Here is a 20,482-nt window from a genome sequence, read left to right on the forward strand (position 1 = left end):
AGCAATGCAGATAGCAATCTCGCCTGCTAGTGGCTAACGAAAAGACAAAGAGAAAGATTTAAGATGAACGTCGATAGTTTAGAGATGAATGGACTTACTTGCATTTATAAGTAATCAGCTGGTTTCCTGATATGTTTAATCTGTTACGAGAAACAGTCAAACACTACAAATTCACGAAGCTGAAGTCAGCCTGTCATTCATCAGCTTCTTGTTTGAATTGTCCCGTTCCACCTTAAATGGTGCAGCAGTTACATTCTGGCACCTCAGGCACCGTGGAACGGGAAAAGCTGGTGAATGAGAAGCTGACTACAGCCTCATAAAAGTCAAATGTTGAGAGACATTTTACAAGAAACTGTTTTACTTTTGCGGAAAGTTTTCCTGTTAGAGATCAAGAAAAGCAGCTATAGCTGAGCTAAAGCTTAAAGCAGAGCTTAAAGCACATATTTACAGCCAAAATGTTAAAATGGACGTAAAGTGTTATTTGTCGCCCCCAGGGTGGATTGATTTTTGTTGAAATGACAAAATGGCTCGTCTTAACATTTGGGTTGCCGACCCCTGCTGTAGGTTATAAATGTGCCATAAAGTTAATCGGAGATAAATGTCTGTTGCATAATAGTGACGTAGTAACATTGGGTTATCTGGAGATCATGTGATCATGCTCCTTTTAATAATTTGAAAATAAACTAATTTTCATTTGAAAATGAAGTAAATCTTATTTCAAAATAAACATTTGACGTTAACACAGTGTCTTGCTCCATTACTGCAGGCCTTTTGGCTTATTGTTGGATTACTGGTCTAGTCACCAATATTTACTCAAAAAATTTCAGAGCATCACGAGAAAACATCACTAATTATTACACAATAGCTAAAGTTCAAACACATGGACATTACAAAAAGCACAAATAATCAAACTTGAAATCAAATAATCAACTCCTGAAGGGAAATGACATTAAGAAAGACTGAAAAGCACAATGAAGGCTCTTTTGGCTTTCAGAAAAAAAATACTTAAATAAATATAAAAATAAAAGATTAACCGGGCGGCCGAATAGCCTACAAAATGTCTCCTTTCTCAACAGGACTAACAAAAGCTCCAAAGAAACCCTTACCTTCATCTGATGGGCAAATGTTTTCTGTCTATACATTGCTGTATGCGGGAGTTACGCCTGGCTTGGTTTGCCTGTGACTGATCACCTGATGTATGAGAAAGGAGAGCAGGCCATGGATTTTCAGCCCAGCGGGACGTCCTCACCACCCACTGAGTCACCACAGGCAAGCAGCTCTAAGCAGCTCAGCCTGACTAATAGAACAAAAAGCCTCAATTCTGTCTGCCTAGTTTCACTCCCTCTTATTAACAATGAGAGCATCCAGCAGGTGAATACAGTATACTGACCATTACAGTATCAGTAACTAACAGGACACCAGTAAGTTTCATCAGTATGACTGTTAGCTGAATAAAATGATAGGGCTCAGCAATGCAGCACATGCTGTATCTAATATTAAAATAAATTAACCTTTAACCTTTAAACCAGCATAAAATATGGCTTACTTGGACTTTGAGGACAGATATAATGAAACATATTATTGTTATGCTACACTAAAACCTCCAAATAACTTTTTTTCTGATTTAAATTTATTTACACCATTTGAAAATGCCAGCTGCTCTGACAAATGAACCAAATAATAAAATAAAATAAAAACATTAACATAAAATAAAGTTTTGCTTTCTCTTGTAAAGTTACCTCTTCAGATATACATAATTTTGTTACAACAGCAACAATATGCTGAGTCAGAATCTCTGGACTAGAAATGTGCCAAAACACTCTCCCTTTTGCACTATCAGAACATGAATGTGCCCTATAGACCACAGACTGGTCAGAGCTTTAAGCCCCAGCAGTGAGAGAGAGGCCTTAGTGAGGGAGAGAAGTCTGACTGTGAGCAGAAGCAGGTGAATCCGCAGCATTAGAATGGAGGGCTGCCCCCTGCTGGACTCCACCCGCCGCGTCTCTGGCAGAGGAGCCTGTCCCAGTGTTGCCATTGGAAATGCGAGAACGTGCATTGCGGAAGCTGGACCTCACAGAGGTCAGGAAGGGGCTGGACTCGGAGGTGATGACTATGCTGGGGATCCGGCCAATCATGCCTCTTGAAATCATGCCTCCGTCTGCGCTGTCAACGCCCTGCAGAAAGCAATGGATGTTATAGAGCACACCAAGACCTCATGTGTTGCTCACACCCACAAACTAGTCTAATATACTCTTCCATAATCAACATGAGGTCTATGATATGTGCAAATACACAGAAATATTTAGATTGGGCACCCCTGGTCAAATGACATGTTTTTTTGATTTTCTAAATGAAAATAAGTGAACACATCCTCTTCAGAGAACACACTTCTGTACATTTTAATACACGATTACATTTATTTGCTGAACTGAATATACTGGAAAAAAATAAAACCTTTCCAAAAGTTACAGAATATTTCATGTTTTATGTTTTGTTTTTTCACAATATGTAAAACTGAGCAAATAAATAGAAATAGTAGCTCTAAAATTTGCAGAAAATGGCGTATTTAAGTGTGTTCTCTGCAGAGAAAGTTATTTTTACTTAGAAATCAACAAATCATGAGTGTTTAAACTTTTGCATATGACTATATACATACAAATACATACATGCACACTGCTGTTTAACAGAGTGGAATTTCTGTATGCAAAATGTAAATGCTAATAATTTGTGTTATTTGATATACAATAATAACTTGTACAATGTAGATCCATATTACAAATGATACAAAATATATTTATGTTTTTAGATGTTTTATTTACTATTTCAAGTACTCTATGTATCATTGTTTTTGTTAAGTTACTGGGCCCAAATGTGAACAACGCTTTTAAAACATGTGCCATTCTGTTTTGTTTTTTATTGTAGCTTTATTCTTGATGCTATACTGCTTTCTCAGCTCCACACATCATTATTGACACGTCTACAATTTCTTAATTTTAGAAGCCTCCTAGTTTCCATAATAGGTTTTTTTTTTAATAATTACGGAAACCTTTGAAGCTGCACTGTTACAAATAAAGGTTCAGTCCCTGCATTTTTTGTTCATTAAAGGACAAACAATGTAAATGTACCTCAAAATTACAACAGTGGTTTTAAGGTCCAATTGTGTACCTTAAATAAATTTTTCCCAGTGTTAATGTACATATTTGTCCCTTATCATAACCTAATTTTTTAAAACAGAACAACAAAATAAAAAGCCTGGAGACGAGATGGGGTGTGTGGAGTCAACACCGCTTAGAAAATATCATTTCAATGGATTATGGTACAGTTATGTTCCCTGATTAAAGGTACTGAGATGTACCCTTCAGGGTATCACCCCTGTGACAAGAGGGGTACTGCCCCAGTGACGGTTTTATACCTTTTTTTCTGAGAGTGTGCACAGAACTCGCAGGTTAGAATCATTTTATACATTTATCTGCAGACAAAGGCACATTCACATTCCAAACTTTTGAAAGATTATGTGAATATTTAATCCTCAAAACCTTCTTTTGTATGAGGATTCGAGAGGCTACAGACGTATGAAGTTCCATCTAAAGATATTCAATCTGCTTCATTCAAAGTCAGGCATGTATGAGTGACTCTACATAGACCTTTATTGCTAATATTTCTTTGGAAGCACATATATGTTATGAAAATATATATAAACAGCTACTTTTGAGAACTTTCTCTTCAGCATTCCAGTTCTCCTCTTTTACTAATGCTCCAATAAGAGACAGTGCTTTATCAAACACATTAGACTGAAACATGCATGTGAAAACGATAACGAGAGAAAAACCAGACTGAAACGACTGGCCGTGTCACTGAATGCTAATTTGCCCTTGAATCCAGCTGTGTGTGTGTAAGGAGAACGTTCAGCCCGCAGTGCTAATAGTCGACTAAAGGCTGCAGCACCAGTCATGCTATCCGTTACCAACGGAGTGATTAGCTGGTATTGATGTTAGTGATAATTGCATCTGTAGTACTTACAGCAGGAGCAAAGACGCGGTCAGCATACGCTACAGCAGCCACCGACACATCATCCATATCACAGGACGTCTGGCAGCGTAATGAGAAAATCAAGTCACTGTTCTGCTCAGAACACTGAACTTCTCTCCCATTCTGACAGCCTGAGCTTTCCCTCTGCAGTTTCCTTATGGCATTTATAGCTTGTTTGATAATTGCTCTAAATGGTTTCCTAACAGTGAAAGTAATGCTGTGCAATGATCAGTGTCATTATTACTGTTATGGATTGGTATTATCAAGTCTGTCGTCATTGTCAGACAGCTGCTATTGGCTTCATATTTTTGAGTGGACCACTCTCAACCCAGCAGTGATAGTGATGTGTGTAAAAACCCAGCAACACTGGGGTGCCTGAAACACACACTACTAGGGTGCCACACACACTACCACATATATACATGTCAGTGTCTATACTGTGTTAAGAACAGTCCACCATGAAAATAAAATCTGCTCATCAGCAGCCCTGTAGGCAGATACAGTGGAGCTATAAGGTACAAGGTAGGTGCTACTAATAAATTGCTGCATAAATGTGTATAAATACAGGCAAACTCTAAATACAACATAAATAAAGTATACACCAATCAGGCATAACATTATGATCACCTCCTTGTTTCTACGCTCATTGTCCATTTTGTCAGCTCCACTTACTATATAGGTGCACTTTGTAGTTCTACAATTACAGACTGTGGTCCATCTGTTTCTCTGCATACTTTATTAACCCCCTTTTACCCCGTTCTTCAGTGGTTAGGACCCTCACAGAGCACGTACTATTTGGGTGGTGGATCATCTCAGCACTGCAGTAACACTGACATGGTGGTGGTGTGTTAGTCTGTGTTGCACTGGTCTGAGTGGATCAGACACAGCAATGCTGCTGGAGTTTATTATTTAATTCATTATGAATAGTCTATGTATATATATATATTTTTAAATGTAACTTAATCTAATGGCATTTTTGACCATGTATATATATAAAATATATATTGCTTTTTTCTGTAGAGATTTTGTCCCAACAATGATGATATATTAGATTACAAGTTCAGTAGCTCTGTCTACATCAAAAAGAGCTTTGTAAAGGATTTCAGAAGGACACAAGAGCCTTCTTACCACTTTGTGCATAGTCGTGTCTGTTGAAGGGAGCAGAAAATTCTGCTTTGAGTTTATTCATGGTTACCACTGAGCAAAAGATTAAGACAAAAGAATTGCAGTTGGCTGACGCTAATCTTTGGGGGAATTTGAGACTGGAGGATTTTTTTATTTCAGTCATAGAGGATTATGCCACAGAATGTGCTCAGATGATGGTTTGTCTTTCATTTGTTATGGTTTTGAGGGGAATTTCTAATTCAGATAATAATCTATATCTCTCCATTTGTTAAAAGACTTGATGGGATCAAAGCACAGTCTGCCCAGTATTTATGCTGCAGTCTGTAAGTAATTATACAGTTTGACTCAGGACTATATCACATTAGATTACTGTCAAAAAGTTTCAGAAGTGTCCTTAAGCCCTGTAGATAATACACTTCCACTGCAAAAACACCATGCAGACGTTTCTTACATAACCTACATTTGTAGCATTTATATAACAGGCCTCACACAGAAATACACCACCTAGGTGTGCACTCACCTTTTCAAAGATGCCAGAGTCGTGGTTCCTGAGTTTAGACTTGAAGCTTGATGAGCTGCTGGGTTTGAAGTCCGGGAGATCAGCTGTGTCCCTGCTGATGTCACAGGACACCTGCCGGCTGGCTGGCCTTGAGCTCATGCTGGACAGGTCAGCCTCTGTGTCTGTCCAGCCCTGTTGGGGCAAAAGCACATTCCATGAATATACAAACACAGGCTCACATACACAAAATATGTAGAGATGTCAGTTTTTACAAGTGATGGTTCAGTCTAAAATCACATTTACACAATTGTCCCTTTACTTCAAATGTGGTCGATCAACCAAGACAAAGAATTGTGCAAAGGTTTGAACAGCCTTGGTAAAATGACATGTTTTGTTGATTTATTAAGTGAAGATAAATTAACACATCCCCTCACTTCCTCTACAGAGAACGCACTTAAATATGGCATATTTCTGCAAATTTTTATTTCGGAGTTTAATATATTGGGAAAACAAAACAGTAAATATACAATGTGCCATAACTTTTGCACAAGCCACATTTCATGTTTTATCCTAATATGTAAAATTAAAGGAAATAAATAGTAATTGCGCATTTAAATGAGTAGACGTGTTCTCTGTAGAGGATGTGTTAAGTTTTGATTTTTAATTTTAATTAGAAAAGCAATAAAAAATGTAATTTGACCAGGGGCACCCAAACTTTTGCATACTATTGTATTTGGTGTCTGAATTTGGCTTTTCAGTTTTGCACTGGAACGTGGCTAAAGTAGCTAACAAGTAATGTAAGTCTATACCCCACTGATTAGCATCATGCAAATTGCAAGCCTAAATCATCACAGTCTTGCCTGAAACTGTGTTGAGTTCTTAAGTAATCTTGAGAGATGGCACTGATCTGTGATAGCAGCAGAAAATACTGATTTGGGTATTAGAGGGAAAAAGAATTAATCTGATCCAATCCTGTAACAAATCTATCCTGAAATAGCACAAACTCACATTGTGTGACATGACGTTTTTAGCTGTATGGTTCTACCTGTGTGGTAGTAGTGTTCGAGGAGTTTGAGTATGATACTCTATTTATAGATGCTCATCTTAAGTGACATGCTTCCATTAAAAACACATCATTTTAAAGCTTTGCACTTTTTAAATAAAAATGTTAGATCAGTATCGGCTGATAAAGTTTTCAATATCATTATTATTATTATTGTTGGAAGAGAAAAAGTGGCACCACGCCATCTCAAGTCATCTGAAATAAAGTTGCTTATGTGGTTTCTGACACTGTCTGACACTATTATATTATGCAAAACACAACACTGGGGTAGCACTGGCCGTTTCTGTGCTCCTTCAGCCAAATCTGAGCCGGATCCTCTCATCACCATCCTTCTCAGGATCACCTAAGGTTTAGCTCTGGCCCATTTATGGTCTCCACTGTTCTCAGCCTATTTTTTAATGTTACTGCTTTTAAAACTTTGAACATTTCTGAGTTAATTACATGAATGTCATGTTACATGTCATACAATTTCAGAAACCACATAAGCCTGTATTGAATAGTCTCAAACAGATTTGCCCATGTAGTTTCTTACATTGTGTGACTGACTCTGTATGATTTAAACATGTGGCTAAATTAGTGGCAATAAGCTTCCTTGTTAGCTGCATTAACCTCATTAGTCCAGTACAAAACTAAAGACACTTCAGACACCAAGCATGTCTATATTTAGGGTAAGGAAAATCATGTAAAATTGATTTTTGACCAAACAATAGCTTAAACATTTTTAGTCGTGGGCATATATAGTAAAATAGATTTACTCCTCAGCTCTTGACTCACACACACAGCCTGAAATGGCAGCACACTTACAGATTCACTATCGGAGGCGGAGGAGAGGCGGGATTTTCCAGTGCTGGTTCTCCGGAAGTTTCCAGAGATGTCTGAGGTCTGGCTGGTGACAGTGGAGCGGCGAGTTGACATGAAGCTACTGTGGAGGGACTGCAGCTCTCTCTGAGGAATACACAGCAGCACACGCAGACACGGAATGTACTTCGCTATAGCCAGTCTGAAACATACATACACACACACACACACACACACACACACACACACACACACGGCATACAGTGAATATAATACATATATTACTCATATAATACTAGGTTCATGTTATACAAGGTTTTCATGCATCTTCTTTGTTTCTTACACATACTTCCTAAAGAATTAAAAATGAGTGTAATAGCTATATTACTAAATTCTACAAAGAGGCACGTTGTAAGCTGTGCAAAAAAAAAGAAAAAAAACTAAAACATGAAATAAATGAAAACACTATTTCTTGACACATTAAATGACTGAATACTTAAAAACAAACAGATTAAACAGCAACAATTATAACAGTTCTGGGGTGTATTCAATTCCTATATGCCCAATATTTCATACTTACATGTATGAACACAACATATATGTACATAAATTGTATAATACATGCCTATCCCTTTATGACATATGTGCAAATATGGCCATACATCAGATTTCCACATGTGTCTAGCTGTATATCTGTCTTCAAATATCATTACTACAGTGAAGAGAAAGTAGCTACTTGGTTATCTAGATACTTTACCTCAGTTTATTGATATCGTCTGATACTGTTTGTAGTCTGACTGCATGCATTAGTGTCCATGTGTGAATGCATTCTAAATACCCAGCAAATGCAGAACAGAATACTATATAAAATGACTAACACCATTAAACTATAGTTTCTCCTCTTTTAATGGTATTTAACTTATTACGTTAAGCATGATAAACGGTAGAACTTCAATGCATACAAAGTGAATCATTTTACAGAGGAAACAGTGGATACAAAGCTACTGTAAACCTGCTGCTTCAGTACAGTAGATAGATCTCCTGGGACATACAACTGATAAAACCTTTCTGTCATATAAACATATCTCAAAGATAGAGTCATTAGAGCTTCAGAGTAGCGGCTCTTTAGGTCAGTATGTTCAGGTTCAGGTTTGTCCTGGTTTTAATAAATCACTTTGTGTGCTTGAATTAACATTCAGGTTAATTACATCAGTCAAAATGGAGTGTAAACTCTGCAGTGAGATCTCTGTACATGCGCTTCTCATAAGTGATTGATTATTACACTATTGAATGGTTCAGTAAGCTAGACTCATATTAGTGAAATTAAAAACAGAGCTTTCCTCAGGTGTTCAGAGATTAACGTGCCAAGGTGAGGTCAATGGACATATGACTTGTATTCTCTTATTATTAAGATTTTTCCAATCCCACCTGAGGACAGAGTAACCCTTAACAGTCGAGAGTTATCACTTTCATTTTGCTGTTCTGCTCAAATGCAGTTACCTAATTTATGCGATAAGTTATGCAATAAATTACATTTACATTTGATTTGTATTCTATATCACAGGATACAGTCCAGACTTTTTTTTACTTGCTTTGCTGTCAAGAAATCATAAACATGGCATAATACAAAGAATATTTTTTCTAAATGCAGAACAAGACAATATACATAACCATAACTACTATACAAAATATAAACATTAAACTTCTCCTCTTCTTCATATGCAAAAGTTTTATTTTTTTCCTATATGTTAAACTCAGCAAATAAATAGAAACTGTGCACCACTGTAGAGCATGAGTTAGTTTATTATTCACTAATGAAATCAACAAAAATGTAATTTGACCAGGGGTGTTCAAACATTTTGTATATGACTGTATGAACACAAATATCACAAATAGCTACAAGTGAGCTACAAGCGAATCGGTAATCAGTGCTGAATTACTCCATGCTTTTGTTCTTGGTGGCGACAAATGAGTTAAGCCAGAGCTGGAGGATGTTCTTCTGGTACCTGTATTTGGGGTGAGTGATGGCGTAGATGATGGGATTGTGGATGGCTGAAGCTTTGGCTATCACAGCAGGCACTGAGTTCATATAAGGCGTCAGCATGTCTGCATACCTGTGAGAGAATGCCCAGAAAAAGCCATAAAAAAACTCATCAGGGTATTCAGAGAACCTTAGGTTAGGTGTTGTGTGTAAAAGCATTAATTGGTTTAAGTCTTGAGTTCACCAACAATGTTTCCAGGCCTGATAATAGGACTTTGTCTGTAGTCTGATGCATTTGTGTGCTTGTGTAGATGTGAATGTGTGTGTAATTACCCAGCAAATGCTGTCAGGGCCACAGATGAATAGGGAGACCACGAGATGACATACAGCAGTATGACGATGAGGGCAACCTTAGCCATCTTCCACTCACTCCTCAGCCTGTGGAATCTCTTAATTGTGTCCCTGGTGTTGTTCCCATTGATCTTCTCCACATCTCTTTTACACAGAAACATCTTGTTAATTTAGGTCAAGGGCTATGTGGAGAATCCCTTTCACAATAGAAAATGAAGACGTGGTTGTGGACAGTCAAGCAATAACCTTGCAAAGACATAAATTAAAGCAGTTGTTCCAGGAGGGGTGCAGGACGACAGCCTACTCACTGGTTAGTGGTGCGAATGGCACGGAAGATGAAGAAGTAGCAGTAGATTATAACGATGAGGGGGATGAAGAAGACAAAGATGAAGAGGAGCATTGTGTAAGCTCGTACTGAGGGGGTGAAGGTCGTGTAATCCCATGTACAAGAAGTGAGGAGTCCCTCAGGAACATAGGCACCTAATAGGAGAAAAAGAGATAAACAAACAGTGAAGGGACATCGGAAAATTAACACATGAGCTTTAGGTGGAGGACAAATGCCTTGTTTTATATTCTTTGGTTGATGAAGCCTGATTTACCTTTACTGAGCAAAAACAGGGGTGTTCAAAATGACTCTTTCTAAGCAAAAGAATCCAAGCCTGACTGAAGGTGTTCTTTAAGTGTGCAACCAAAATGCTGTAATTTTATCAGCACACTTCTCTCCCCACTCCTCTCCAGTTAATAATGCTGACATACCGATCAGTGGAAACCAAGAAAAGCAGCTGTCAGAAGGGTTTAAAGAGACAGACGTCCTTCTCACGGCAGAGAAGGACACATGATTCTTGCAACAAGCTCAGCGACAGTGCTCAATGCATGAAGACAGCATGCACCGCAGGGGCCAATGCACAGCTCTCTGTCAAGTGCCCATTATCAAGCAAATAACATGTAGGCTACTGCCTTGGCTTGCAATGACAGCAGCCTGTCCCACTCCGATCAGAATCACATAGCATGCTAGGATGCAAAGCCCCCCTCACTTCTAAAAGTGCCCGTACAGTGAGGCTTCAGCCAGCTCAGCTGACATGGAGCCTCACTGCTGGCCTTTGGACGTACCTATATGTAAGGACCACCAAAAACTGAGATAACAGGCTTGGATGGAAGTGAAGCAAGATCCAAAGAGAAAAAACTGTGGAATCAGTCCATTGTGTGTCTACACATTTAGGAGCTCACATACGTGGGATATGCATGCTCAAGATTCCACAGAATAAATAGTAACATTTTCTGAGGCTACTTAACAGAATCAGTGGTAACATTACCTAATTAGGGACTTCATAATATATGCATAAGCATTCAACAATACATTTATGAAGCAACTTTACTTGAATATTTATAAATAGCTTATTCCAGTAATTGCAAGATTACATAAGATGCTTCAAAAAGTAAATGACACTGTATTGATATAAAGGCCCTTAAAGTGATGGACATACTTGTTCACTCTGAGATAGAATTAGACTTGTTTGCCACCAATGTGCAGTTTAAGGTTTTCTAAATGGTTCTTGTCTTGGACATATGGTTCTTGGGGAAAACTGAACTGGTAGAAGGGTTCTTCACATTTACACAACTCACTTACAAAAAATATTAATTCAAAGGTTCTTCCATGGCACGGCACCAAATAAACTTTTTTAGCACCTTTATTTTTAAGTGTGTACTCAAAGAACATCTGCTTTGGAAACCAATGAAGACCTTATCTGTTGGAATAGCTGCCCCAAATGCACAATCCTGGTCCTGGAGATCTATCACCCTGCAGAGATTAGCTCTAACCCTAATCTAGCACATCATATACAGGTAATTATGGCCCTCAAGAGCTTCTGAGAATTAGAGCTGGGTGTTTTGGATCTGAACTCTCCAGGGTGGTGGATCTCCAGAACCGGAATTGAGCAAACTAATCCCCCAACACTCACTCCAGCCAAAGAAGGGAGGCAGGCTCCAGCCCAGAGAGTAAGCCCAGGCGCAGGTCAGGATCAACAGGGCTCTCTTCTGGGATAGCACGCCGATGGAGGCCAGGGGCCGCGTGATGACAAAGTAGCGGTCCACGGCGATGACCATGAGGGTGATCATGGAGCAGATACCAAACAGAGCTCCACAGAATGCATACAGCTCACAGCCTGAAAAGGAGACCAAGACAGAGAGCAAACCACTGATTACAGGCTAAAACTTCGGGTCAGGAATTATACTATTGCAGTGGTTTCCAGCCCTGGTTTAGGAGTAGCTCTGTTCTGCACATCTTAGTGTTTTCCCTGTTCATTTGCAAACACTCATATTTAGTCTCGCACTTCAACTCTTCAAAGTCACAGCTTATTAGTTTAACTGTGGATACCAAATATTTTACTGGCTTAAAAGTGTTAATAACTGATTTATAACAGGACAATAAGACTACAGAACACAACTACTTTAGCTCAAGAAGGGTTAATTCGTTGAGTATTGGATCAGGTTTCTTAGAGCACGCTGTCACATGTCATTGCTATATCATTGTTGCTCTATGCAAATATTGTTGCTGTATTATGCAAAATGCACTAGTAACAGTAGAAAAATGCTGACCACTTCCTTTGCCCATTTCCTTGTTCCTGTACCCTGCTTGGTTTCCTTGTTGAAAGCAGTAAAGAAGATTATTACAAAGACTAATGTTGGCTGTATTGTGCTGATAAAGATAGAGATGATTGCACATCATTGCAAATATTGAGTTGTACTGTAGTCAGATATGGACTGTGCAGGGGTTCTAGTAGGAGTACACACCAATAGAACATAAAACATTTTATCATGGCTGAAAAGTCGCAAACAGAATAGGTGCAGAGGCACAACTCTCTGCTATTAGATTGATATCACACCACTGAGGCCGTGCTCAGTTTAGAGGGAATCTGGGTCTCAGAGAATATTATGGAAGCTTGGCCAAAATCCAAACTAACAGGCACTGCTCTTCTTGTCCGTCTTATCAGAAGATATATTATATTAACACTTCTGTGTTGTGGTGAAAAAGAAGCTATTTCTGCTTCTTCATCCCTTTAAATGGCCCAGACCTTTCAGCGGGTCCAACCTCTATTGCACACTTCTGTAATTTGAAAGACTTAGCCTTTTGGCACTGTAGTCCATGTAGCTACTGAATAATAAGCCTTTGATAATGTAGTAAACTGGGAATTTTAATATTCCTTGACCCTCTCAAACTGAGTATTTCGCCAGTGGTCTGTTCAGAGAATTTGGCGGTGGTGGCACAGAGGTGTTACAGTATGTACAGGTCCACATTGGCGAGAATGAAAGTGTTAGCGTGTGGGATCAGAGCTTTCTGTTTGTTACCATGTTTCTGTCACTGTTTAAAGGCTGCCTTTATTTTTAGATACAATGTAATTTTTTCAGAGCAAGTGCACAACCTCATTCAGAGCAGGGTTTGGATTGGTAAGCGCATATTAGTGACTGGGTTTGTCAGAGTAATGATCAAATGGCACTAATGAGTGACATAACCCTGTCCGTGTGTTTTCTTACTCAAAAATGTAATATGTGAGATAAACATAATAAAAAGCTTTTTGGCTTTGTAAGATCACATTCTTTACGTATCAAATAAAGGCAACAACAGCACTAAAAAATCTTGTTGAGCAGATCAAATGACAGAAGTAGCCAGATCATGTTAACATGATTTCTCAATGCTGTAGTGCTGTAGTGTAGGGTATGTGTTCAAAATACAGAAATTAAGTATCTGCATTCAGTCCAAGTTACAATTTGTAAAGTCATTATTCAGGAGACAGTTAACTTTTACATTTTAGCAAAGTGCTTTTAGAATACTTCTGTTAATTGAAAAATATATGTATACATATTTTTAAATCAACTAAATTTTTCTTTTTCAAAAGAAATACTGTCAATGCTTGTTCATTAACTATTTTAAAATTATACAAAGATGTACTGCAAAGAAGAACTCAAACAACTTCTTTACACAAGCACTGAAGTACATGCTAAAGCCTGAGTAGACTGATAAATCAATATGATGATCAGTTATTAATCTTAATGTTACTAAACTCTTTTGAGGAATGATGGAACTGAATCATCTGCTCAGTTGTGTATATGTTCATGAGCATTGGTGTTGTACTGGACTTGTGCATGCATTTCATGGTTACATACATACCGTTAACTGAAAATCACCTAGCTACCCACTTGCAAGACTTTGTTATTGGGATGTGGTAAACTGTTTGCTTGTTGTTTTGCCAAACTAATGTTGAGAATTTTGTAAATTCATTTAAATGATGTTGAGCAAATTATTACTGCCAACCATTTTGCCAATTCTGCCAATTAAAAACAGCCAGGAACTGTGAATTAAATACAAAAATAAAACAGCAGAGTTTTCCCATCTGTCTCAAAAATACATAAATGTATTCTGAATGCATTACTCTTTTGCATATTATAATGGAATATATAACTATTCTGCCCAACAATGGTTGCAGTTACTTTCATCTTGATATTGCAGCATCACCTAAGATAAAGATCTAGGAAACATTGTGCTTTAAAGGCGAATGCTCTTTTATTGAACAGGCAGCAAGGGAGAACTGTAGCTTAGAGGTAGCTGACACTGCCAGAAAGCAGGCAGGTCACTTCTAACCATAAACTCTCCTTCATAGTAGACAGCTAACCCACCTCACTATCCCACAATCCAGCACAGAATAGCACAACCACCATGTGAACACTTGTTAAGCTTACAACAACAACTTATCTACAACAAATGTCTCTCCCACGGCAAATGACCATGCCTCCTGCACTCCTATGGCAGTGCGGCCAGCGGTGGGACACCGCAATATGTAAATAATATCTAACAAATCCAAGATGAAATTCAAAGATTAGGATTATACTTCACACTTCAGTTGCCTTTTATTATTACCTTGATGAAAATCAATAATGAGCTCTCACTGATGTGAACTGTGTTCTAAATGTGTGTGCACACTCACTCAGAAACTACTGTAGTGCATCCAACAGTAAAGGTGACATGGTGCTTGTTTTATATAGAAAACACAATAGCACACAGAAAGCTCCAACTGCACATGCTGATTGAATTGTAATGAGTTAAATAGAACAAAGCCAATGCCTCTTAGGTAGGTATGTGGTCTTTTAAGTGAGATTAAGTGAGACACAGCTATGACACGACAATAAGATAAATAAACATTGACTTCATTCATATCTCAGTATGGCACCAAGAGAACGCAGCCGTGAGACAAAACACAGAGCTTCTGCTCTACCAAGTGGATTATGCTTTCATGCTAATACGTTCGAGGAGAGTGCATTATTTTGAACGTTGCCTAATTGATTGCTTTCAGGTGAGTCAAGCATGAGTAAGCAGCCGTAATCAGTTTAATGCTGTTCATAATTGTGCCCAGATTTCACCACATGGAATCATCACGGGAGACAGGAAGCGTGCTTCAGTACAGCGTCCTTTATCGATTCCGCTCAACGAATTTGGGTGACCTGCTTTCCTGACCATTTATTCTCAGTTGCATGAGGTTTGTACCTGATCAGCAAATGAGCTAGAGGCCAAAGATTATGATCAGAGGCACAGCAGAGTTCTAAAGCCTTTACGTGCATAGAGTGTTTGTATTTTACAGCAATACCTCAGTGCCTCCCTCACTCAAAGCCAGACCTGATGAAAGTAATTAAGATTTTTGCCCAGATAAGCACTGACATTTACAGCAGCTCAGAACATCAGGCTGAATACCAGGAGGTGCTGCATTTCAATCACCGTGTTGTGAGTGTGACTCACGCACGCTGCCGCCACACCACTGCTATGAAAGCAGAATCAAGGCCATCATAGATGGCATTAGACAGCTTTACAAGAAATCCAAAAGATCAGGAGGAAATCTGAAACGAGTGTTCTTGCCCTGACTGACTGAGCTGCAGAATGGAAATTCAAGCGAGTGATTTTTCTTAATGGAAAAATGTTTCTCATCAGAATCTGTGTGTCATATGTAATAAAATGTTTTAGCATATTTACATTTAAAGCTGAGGAGATACAGCAGATGAAACTGCACTTGTACATAGCAGTTCTAAACCAGTCCAGGTCAAACAAGGACAACCTTGCACAAGCATGACACAGACTGTTGCCTAATTAGATCCTCACTCTGCTGGAGGAAGTTCAGTAGACACAACCTTTACACCCCTCTCACCTGCTAAAGACACAGATGACCATAAATCTGCCAACCATGCCAGTGCAAGCAGCTTTACAAGTTAGGTCTACTCGACATTTTTGATTTGTTTATTGATCAGCCAAATAAACACAAAGACAAGCAGTCATTGTGTTTTAATAACAATAATATAACAATAATGTGTTAATAATAAAAATAATCATTAAAAAACAAGTAGTTTGAATATGTGCCTTTCTCAAACTGCCTGCAAAATGTTCATCATCACCTGAATGTGGTGGGTGTCTGTGGTGGGTAAACCAGTAAATTTGTTTTCGTAATTTATTAAGTTAGAAACCATCTGTCTGTTTTCATTTAGCTCCGCTATTTTTTTCTGAATATTCTCCCCAAATTAGTCATATCCAACTCCACCCACTAGTTAGAACTCCCCCAATCACACAATACCACCAGAGCTAGAAGGGCAATAACTAGCACAAGCTTCCTCCGAGACCTGCGAAGCACCATCTTTTTGAACTGCCGAGAACACAGCACCATTGAACAGCTGAAAGCTCTCGGAGAAAAATGCAAACCATCAGTTCTGTTATGGCAACTAACAGACATCTGCGCTGGCTAGCATCATGCTAGGTGATGGGGGAGTAGGTCATCCTGTCCACCCAGAGAGCGAGGCCTATGGTGCTCTCTTGGGTTTCATGGATGGCTGTGTCGTTACCAGGGATCGAACTCGCAAACGCCTGATGACAGGACACTTAGACAGTTTCACTACTCAGGAGCCCTTTAGCTGCATTACTTAAGGAATTACACAACTTACAAAGCTTTAAGCCTTTGCTTCCATTTTTTTCCATTTGATTAAAAACATGCTAAAAATGTAACAGATGTTTTTTACTTTCTGTATAAAAAGACTTCTTCGTGCAAGAACCTATGGGTGAGAAATAAGATAAAGTTCAGTGGAGAACCCTCATGGCCTTCTAGACCTTCAGAGAAGGTCTTATGCACATCTGTAATTTTCAGTTTATTTTTATTATAAGTATTGTGCCACTGTGGCTTCTTACTCCGTTTCAATGGATTGGAGTAAGAAAGAGGCTGGAGGATAAAGGAAATATGCTGGAGAAGGCTATCTGATGTCCATGGCAGCAATCAAATGTGTGAAGGTAAAAGCAGGTCAGAGGGAATGTTTGTGAGGGTGTTTGTGTGCTACCTTTCTCTCCAAAGATCCATCTCTTGTGCATGCTGGTAGTGAAGAATATAGGCGACTGGGTAGCACACATGAGGAAGTCTGCAATGGCCAGGTTTATTATAAACATGTTGGCGGGGGTCCTCAAAGTACGGCTCCTACAAACACACAGACACACTGAAACATCAGGTCGGCTGTAGAACTATCATTATTCCACCATGTAAAAAGCTGTTTTCACATTAATCCATTTCTCTGAATGCCAAATTCTGATACCAAGTGCTTAATTACCATCAAACCTCTGCTCATTTTATCTAGCTGCATATCGCATACAGTGCTGTGCAAAATCAAAGACCTCCAGCCATTTATTCAATTTCCAGTCAAAAGAGACATTAAGTACAAGTTATCCTTTCACTGTGTTAAAACAACTCAGTCCTATCAGTCTGAAAGGATACAGGTGTTGTTTATTAAGTAGCGATGGTGTGAAGATGATGAAGGAGACTCCGCTGACACCGCCTTACTTGTATAAGATGTTTATTACAAAGTAAAACAGTATCATATCAAGCACTATAAAGTACCTGAGAGAGGATCCGTGCCAATTCTAAAGTGTCCCCTCCAGAACAGAATATTCCAACTGCTTATATATGGTACTTGTTGTTGAAAAAGGAGACAGAACATATGGTCCTTTTTTAAATGATCTCATCTATTTGGAACTAAGAGAGAGAGGCCTACTCCCTATGGGGCCTTTGGACCAGGGGCCCCCCTTAACTTATACATTCCAAAACCTGCAAAAACAGAACACTTGGAACTTCAGACCTCAACTTATACTGGACGTTTTTACCTTCTTCTGTAAAAGCACTCTTCTAAACACACCTCACAGGCAAAAAAGAAGACTTGTAAATTAAACTAAGTAGCTGTTGGTGTTTTTAGAACAATGGACTGACCACCCCAGAGTCCAGACCTCAACATCACTGAATGTTTTTGGGATTACCTGGATTGTGAGAAGCAAAACGTGCAACCAACTAAGACTAAACTCTGGAGGTGTGTAAAATATCTCTGTGGATTTTTTATGAAAGCTGTAATTAAAGCAATTAAAAAATATATAAAAAAATATATATTACACTCAGTTGTTGAGGCTTCAGTGTAATTTTCTAAGTTTCCTGCTTTTTTGCTGATGTTGCAAAATGGAAAACTTAATTGCGGTGTTGATAGCAAATTCAGTGCCTGATCCTTTATCACTACCAATACCAGTATGAGTGTTGTGGTGCAATACAATCTTCAGGAGGGCACACAGAAAGAAAGAGCAGCTCCATAATGCTGACACAGTTCATGAAAGGTGATTGACATGTTTACTGTTTTTAATTATATTGAACAGATGAATTAAAATGAAATAGATTAGATTAACCCCATTCTGCAGAAGAAGGTTCAGCAGCCACTACCCTTTCACTATCCTCACCTGCTGAAGGCATAGATGACAAGGAAATTGCCAACCATTCCAGTGATGCCGATGGCCAGGATTACCGCCCCGATGGTGTAGTGAGCATGGTCAGGAACGTCCACTGTGGGAAAAGGCTGAACGGCCTGCTGCACCATGGCAACCTGCAAACACACACAGAACAATTAATGCAAGGACAAACCAACAATACTTGAAAAGCCATTGAAAGCCCATTCAAGGCCCACATTAGTGCAAATAAGGCTTTAAGCTAAAAAAGATCAGCCCATTTGGTACAAGTGAATTTTCACACATGCATAACGCACACCTTCTTCTGTGTTCTGTGTAAAGCTAGATGGAAGTCCTTTTATGGAAATCTGAGACCAACTGTGATGTTTTTCATCTTGTAGTAACAGTAGGCATATGGTTTGTGGGAGCTGATGCTGTTCCTGTGAATTATTTCCAACTTCTGCCAGCAAATAGCAGCTCACTGGCTAATTCAAGCTTGTTAATGAACAGAAGCAATGATATCCTGGCAGGGGGGCTTTAGAGATATGAAGGATTTTTGAAGGATTTTGTTCCTGGGCTTGTTTTGAGTATTAATAGAGCATTCTTGCACAAAGCACTCTTAAAGACATACATGTAAATAATGGATGTCATGCTTCTTGGTTGTAATCAGATAGTTTGCCACTGACCACTGATCTGGTAAAGAGCAAACTCAAACCATGCAGGTATGGCAGTGTTAATGACAGAACACTGTAGACAGGGTGGGGCCTTCCTGTTTATACTACTCAGAAAATGTTCCCAAAGGAAAGCAGATCATCAGCAAATCTCCCTAAAATCTGGCTAACACAGAAATAGCTCTGATGTTTGCCAGACTGACGAGACTGAAACATTCATTCATTTTAGATTAGGCATTTGTTAAACTACTTTGTACATCAATAACATAATTTTACACATATTGGTTCTTAAAGATGCAACAGAAGCTCATTTACAGTACTATGCAAAAGTTAGACACCAGCTAAAATGGCCACTAAGTACAAGTTATAGCTGTCAAGAAGCTGTTATTGTCAGGGGTGGATTTAGTGTTGCTGAGCCTCAATGCAAAAGACAGGAGCGGGCCCCTTTTTAAATTGGGTGACTCTCTGGGCTCCCGAGTGGAAATGTAAAATCATTTAATATTTTTCATTTTTAAACTGTTTTAAGAATATTATAAGACTCTTTAACTTATTTCTAGACATGTTTCACTTTTCATGTAATTTCATTATGTTAAATTCTCTCAATTTGTTGGCAAATCATTATCTTGTTTAGAAATATGAAATATGCTTGAAATAAACAAATTTATCCGCCTATCTAATAAGATAATTTGGTGAAGCAGAATTACTTCTCTCTAAATTGGATGGGATAACGTAACTTATTACTTATTAATCACATTACTACATCATAATGGATTACATTTTTGAGTAACTGCCCCAACACTGGGGCTATCTTCACTAGCATGCTGAGTATGTGCATTACTGTGTTCTGAAAAAACGGAGTTAGGTACAGGAGTGAAGCAACAAACTTTTCGCTTTACTCCCTCTTTTGTGTGTACCGGGATATATATATGTATATATATATATATATATATATATATATATACATACAGTTTATGTGTATATATACATATGTATGTATATATATACATACAGGTTATGTGTATATATACATATGTATGTATATACACGTTATATTACTAACATCAACACATAAAGGTTACTGTATAAAAGACATTTGCAAATCAAACAATGCTGCTGGTGATCTCAGCCAACTTCTAAGACTAAACTGAACTTTAGAGGTGTGGAAAAATATGCCTGCAGATTTTTCTGAAAA

The 20,482-nt window shown here is 38.5% G+C and overlaps 1 protein-coding gene across 1 annotated transcript in view; it reads right to left on the reverse strand.

Moving 5' to 3' along the window:
- Window positions 1-1,907: 1,907 nt before the first annotated feature.
- opn4a (opsin 4a (melanopsin)) overlaps window positions 1,908-20,482 on the reverse strand; it is a 33,231-nt gene continuing 14,656 nt past the window's right edge. The window contains exons 2-11 of the mRNA XM_036573472.1: window positions 18,635-18,777; window positions 17,206-17,339; window positions 11,805-12,008; window positions 10,155-10,326; window positions 9,829-9,990; window positions 9,521-9,628; window positions 7,521-7,716; window positions 5,675-5,845; window positions 4,021-4,089; window positions 1,908-2,174 (exon numbers count right to left, since the gene is read on the reverse strand). Of these exons, the coding sequence (XP_036429365.1) occupies window positions 1,908-2,174; window positions 4,021-4,089; window positions 5,675-5,845; window positions 7,521-7,716; window positions 9,521-9,628; window positions 9,829-9,990; window positions 10,155-10,326; window positions 11,805-12,008; window positions 17,206-17,339; window positions 18,635-18,777 (1,626 nt within the window). The remainder of the gene's footprint in view (window positions 2,175-4,020; window positions 4,090-5,674; window positions 5,846-7,520; window positions 7,717-9,520; window positions 9,629-9,828; window positions 9,991-10,154; window positions 10,327-11,804; window positions 12,009-17,205; window positions 17,340-18,634; window positions 18,778-20,482) is intronic.

This window comes from Colossoma macropomum, unplaced genomic scaffold (genome assembly GCF_904425465.1).
Source record: "Colossoma macropomum unplaced genomic scaffold, Colossoma_macropomum, whole genome shotgun sequence".
NCBI lineage: Eukaryota > Metazoa > Chordata > Actinopteri > Characiformes > Serrasalmidae > Colossoma > Colossoma macropomum.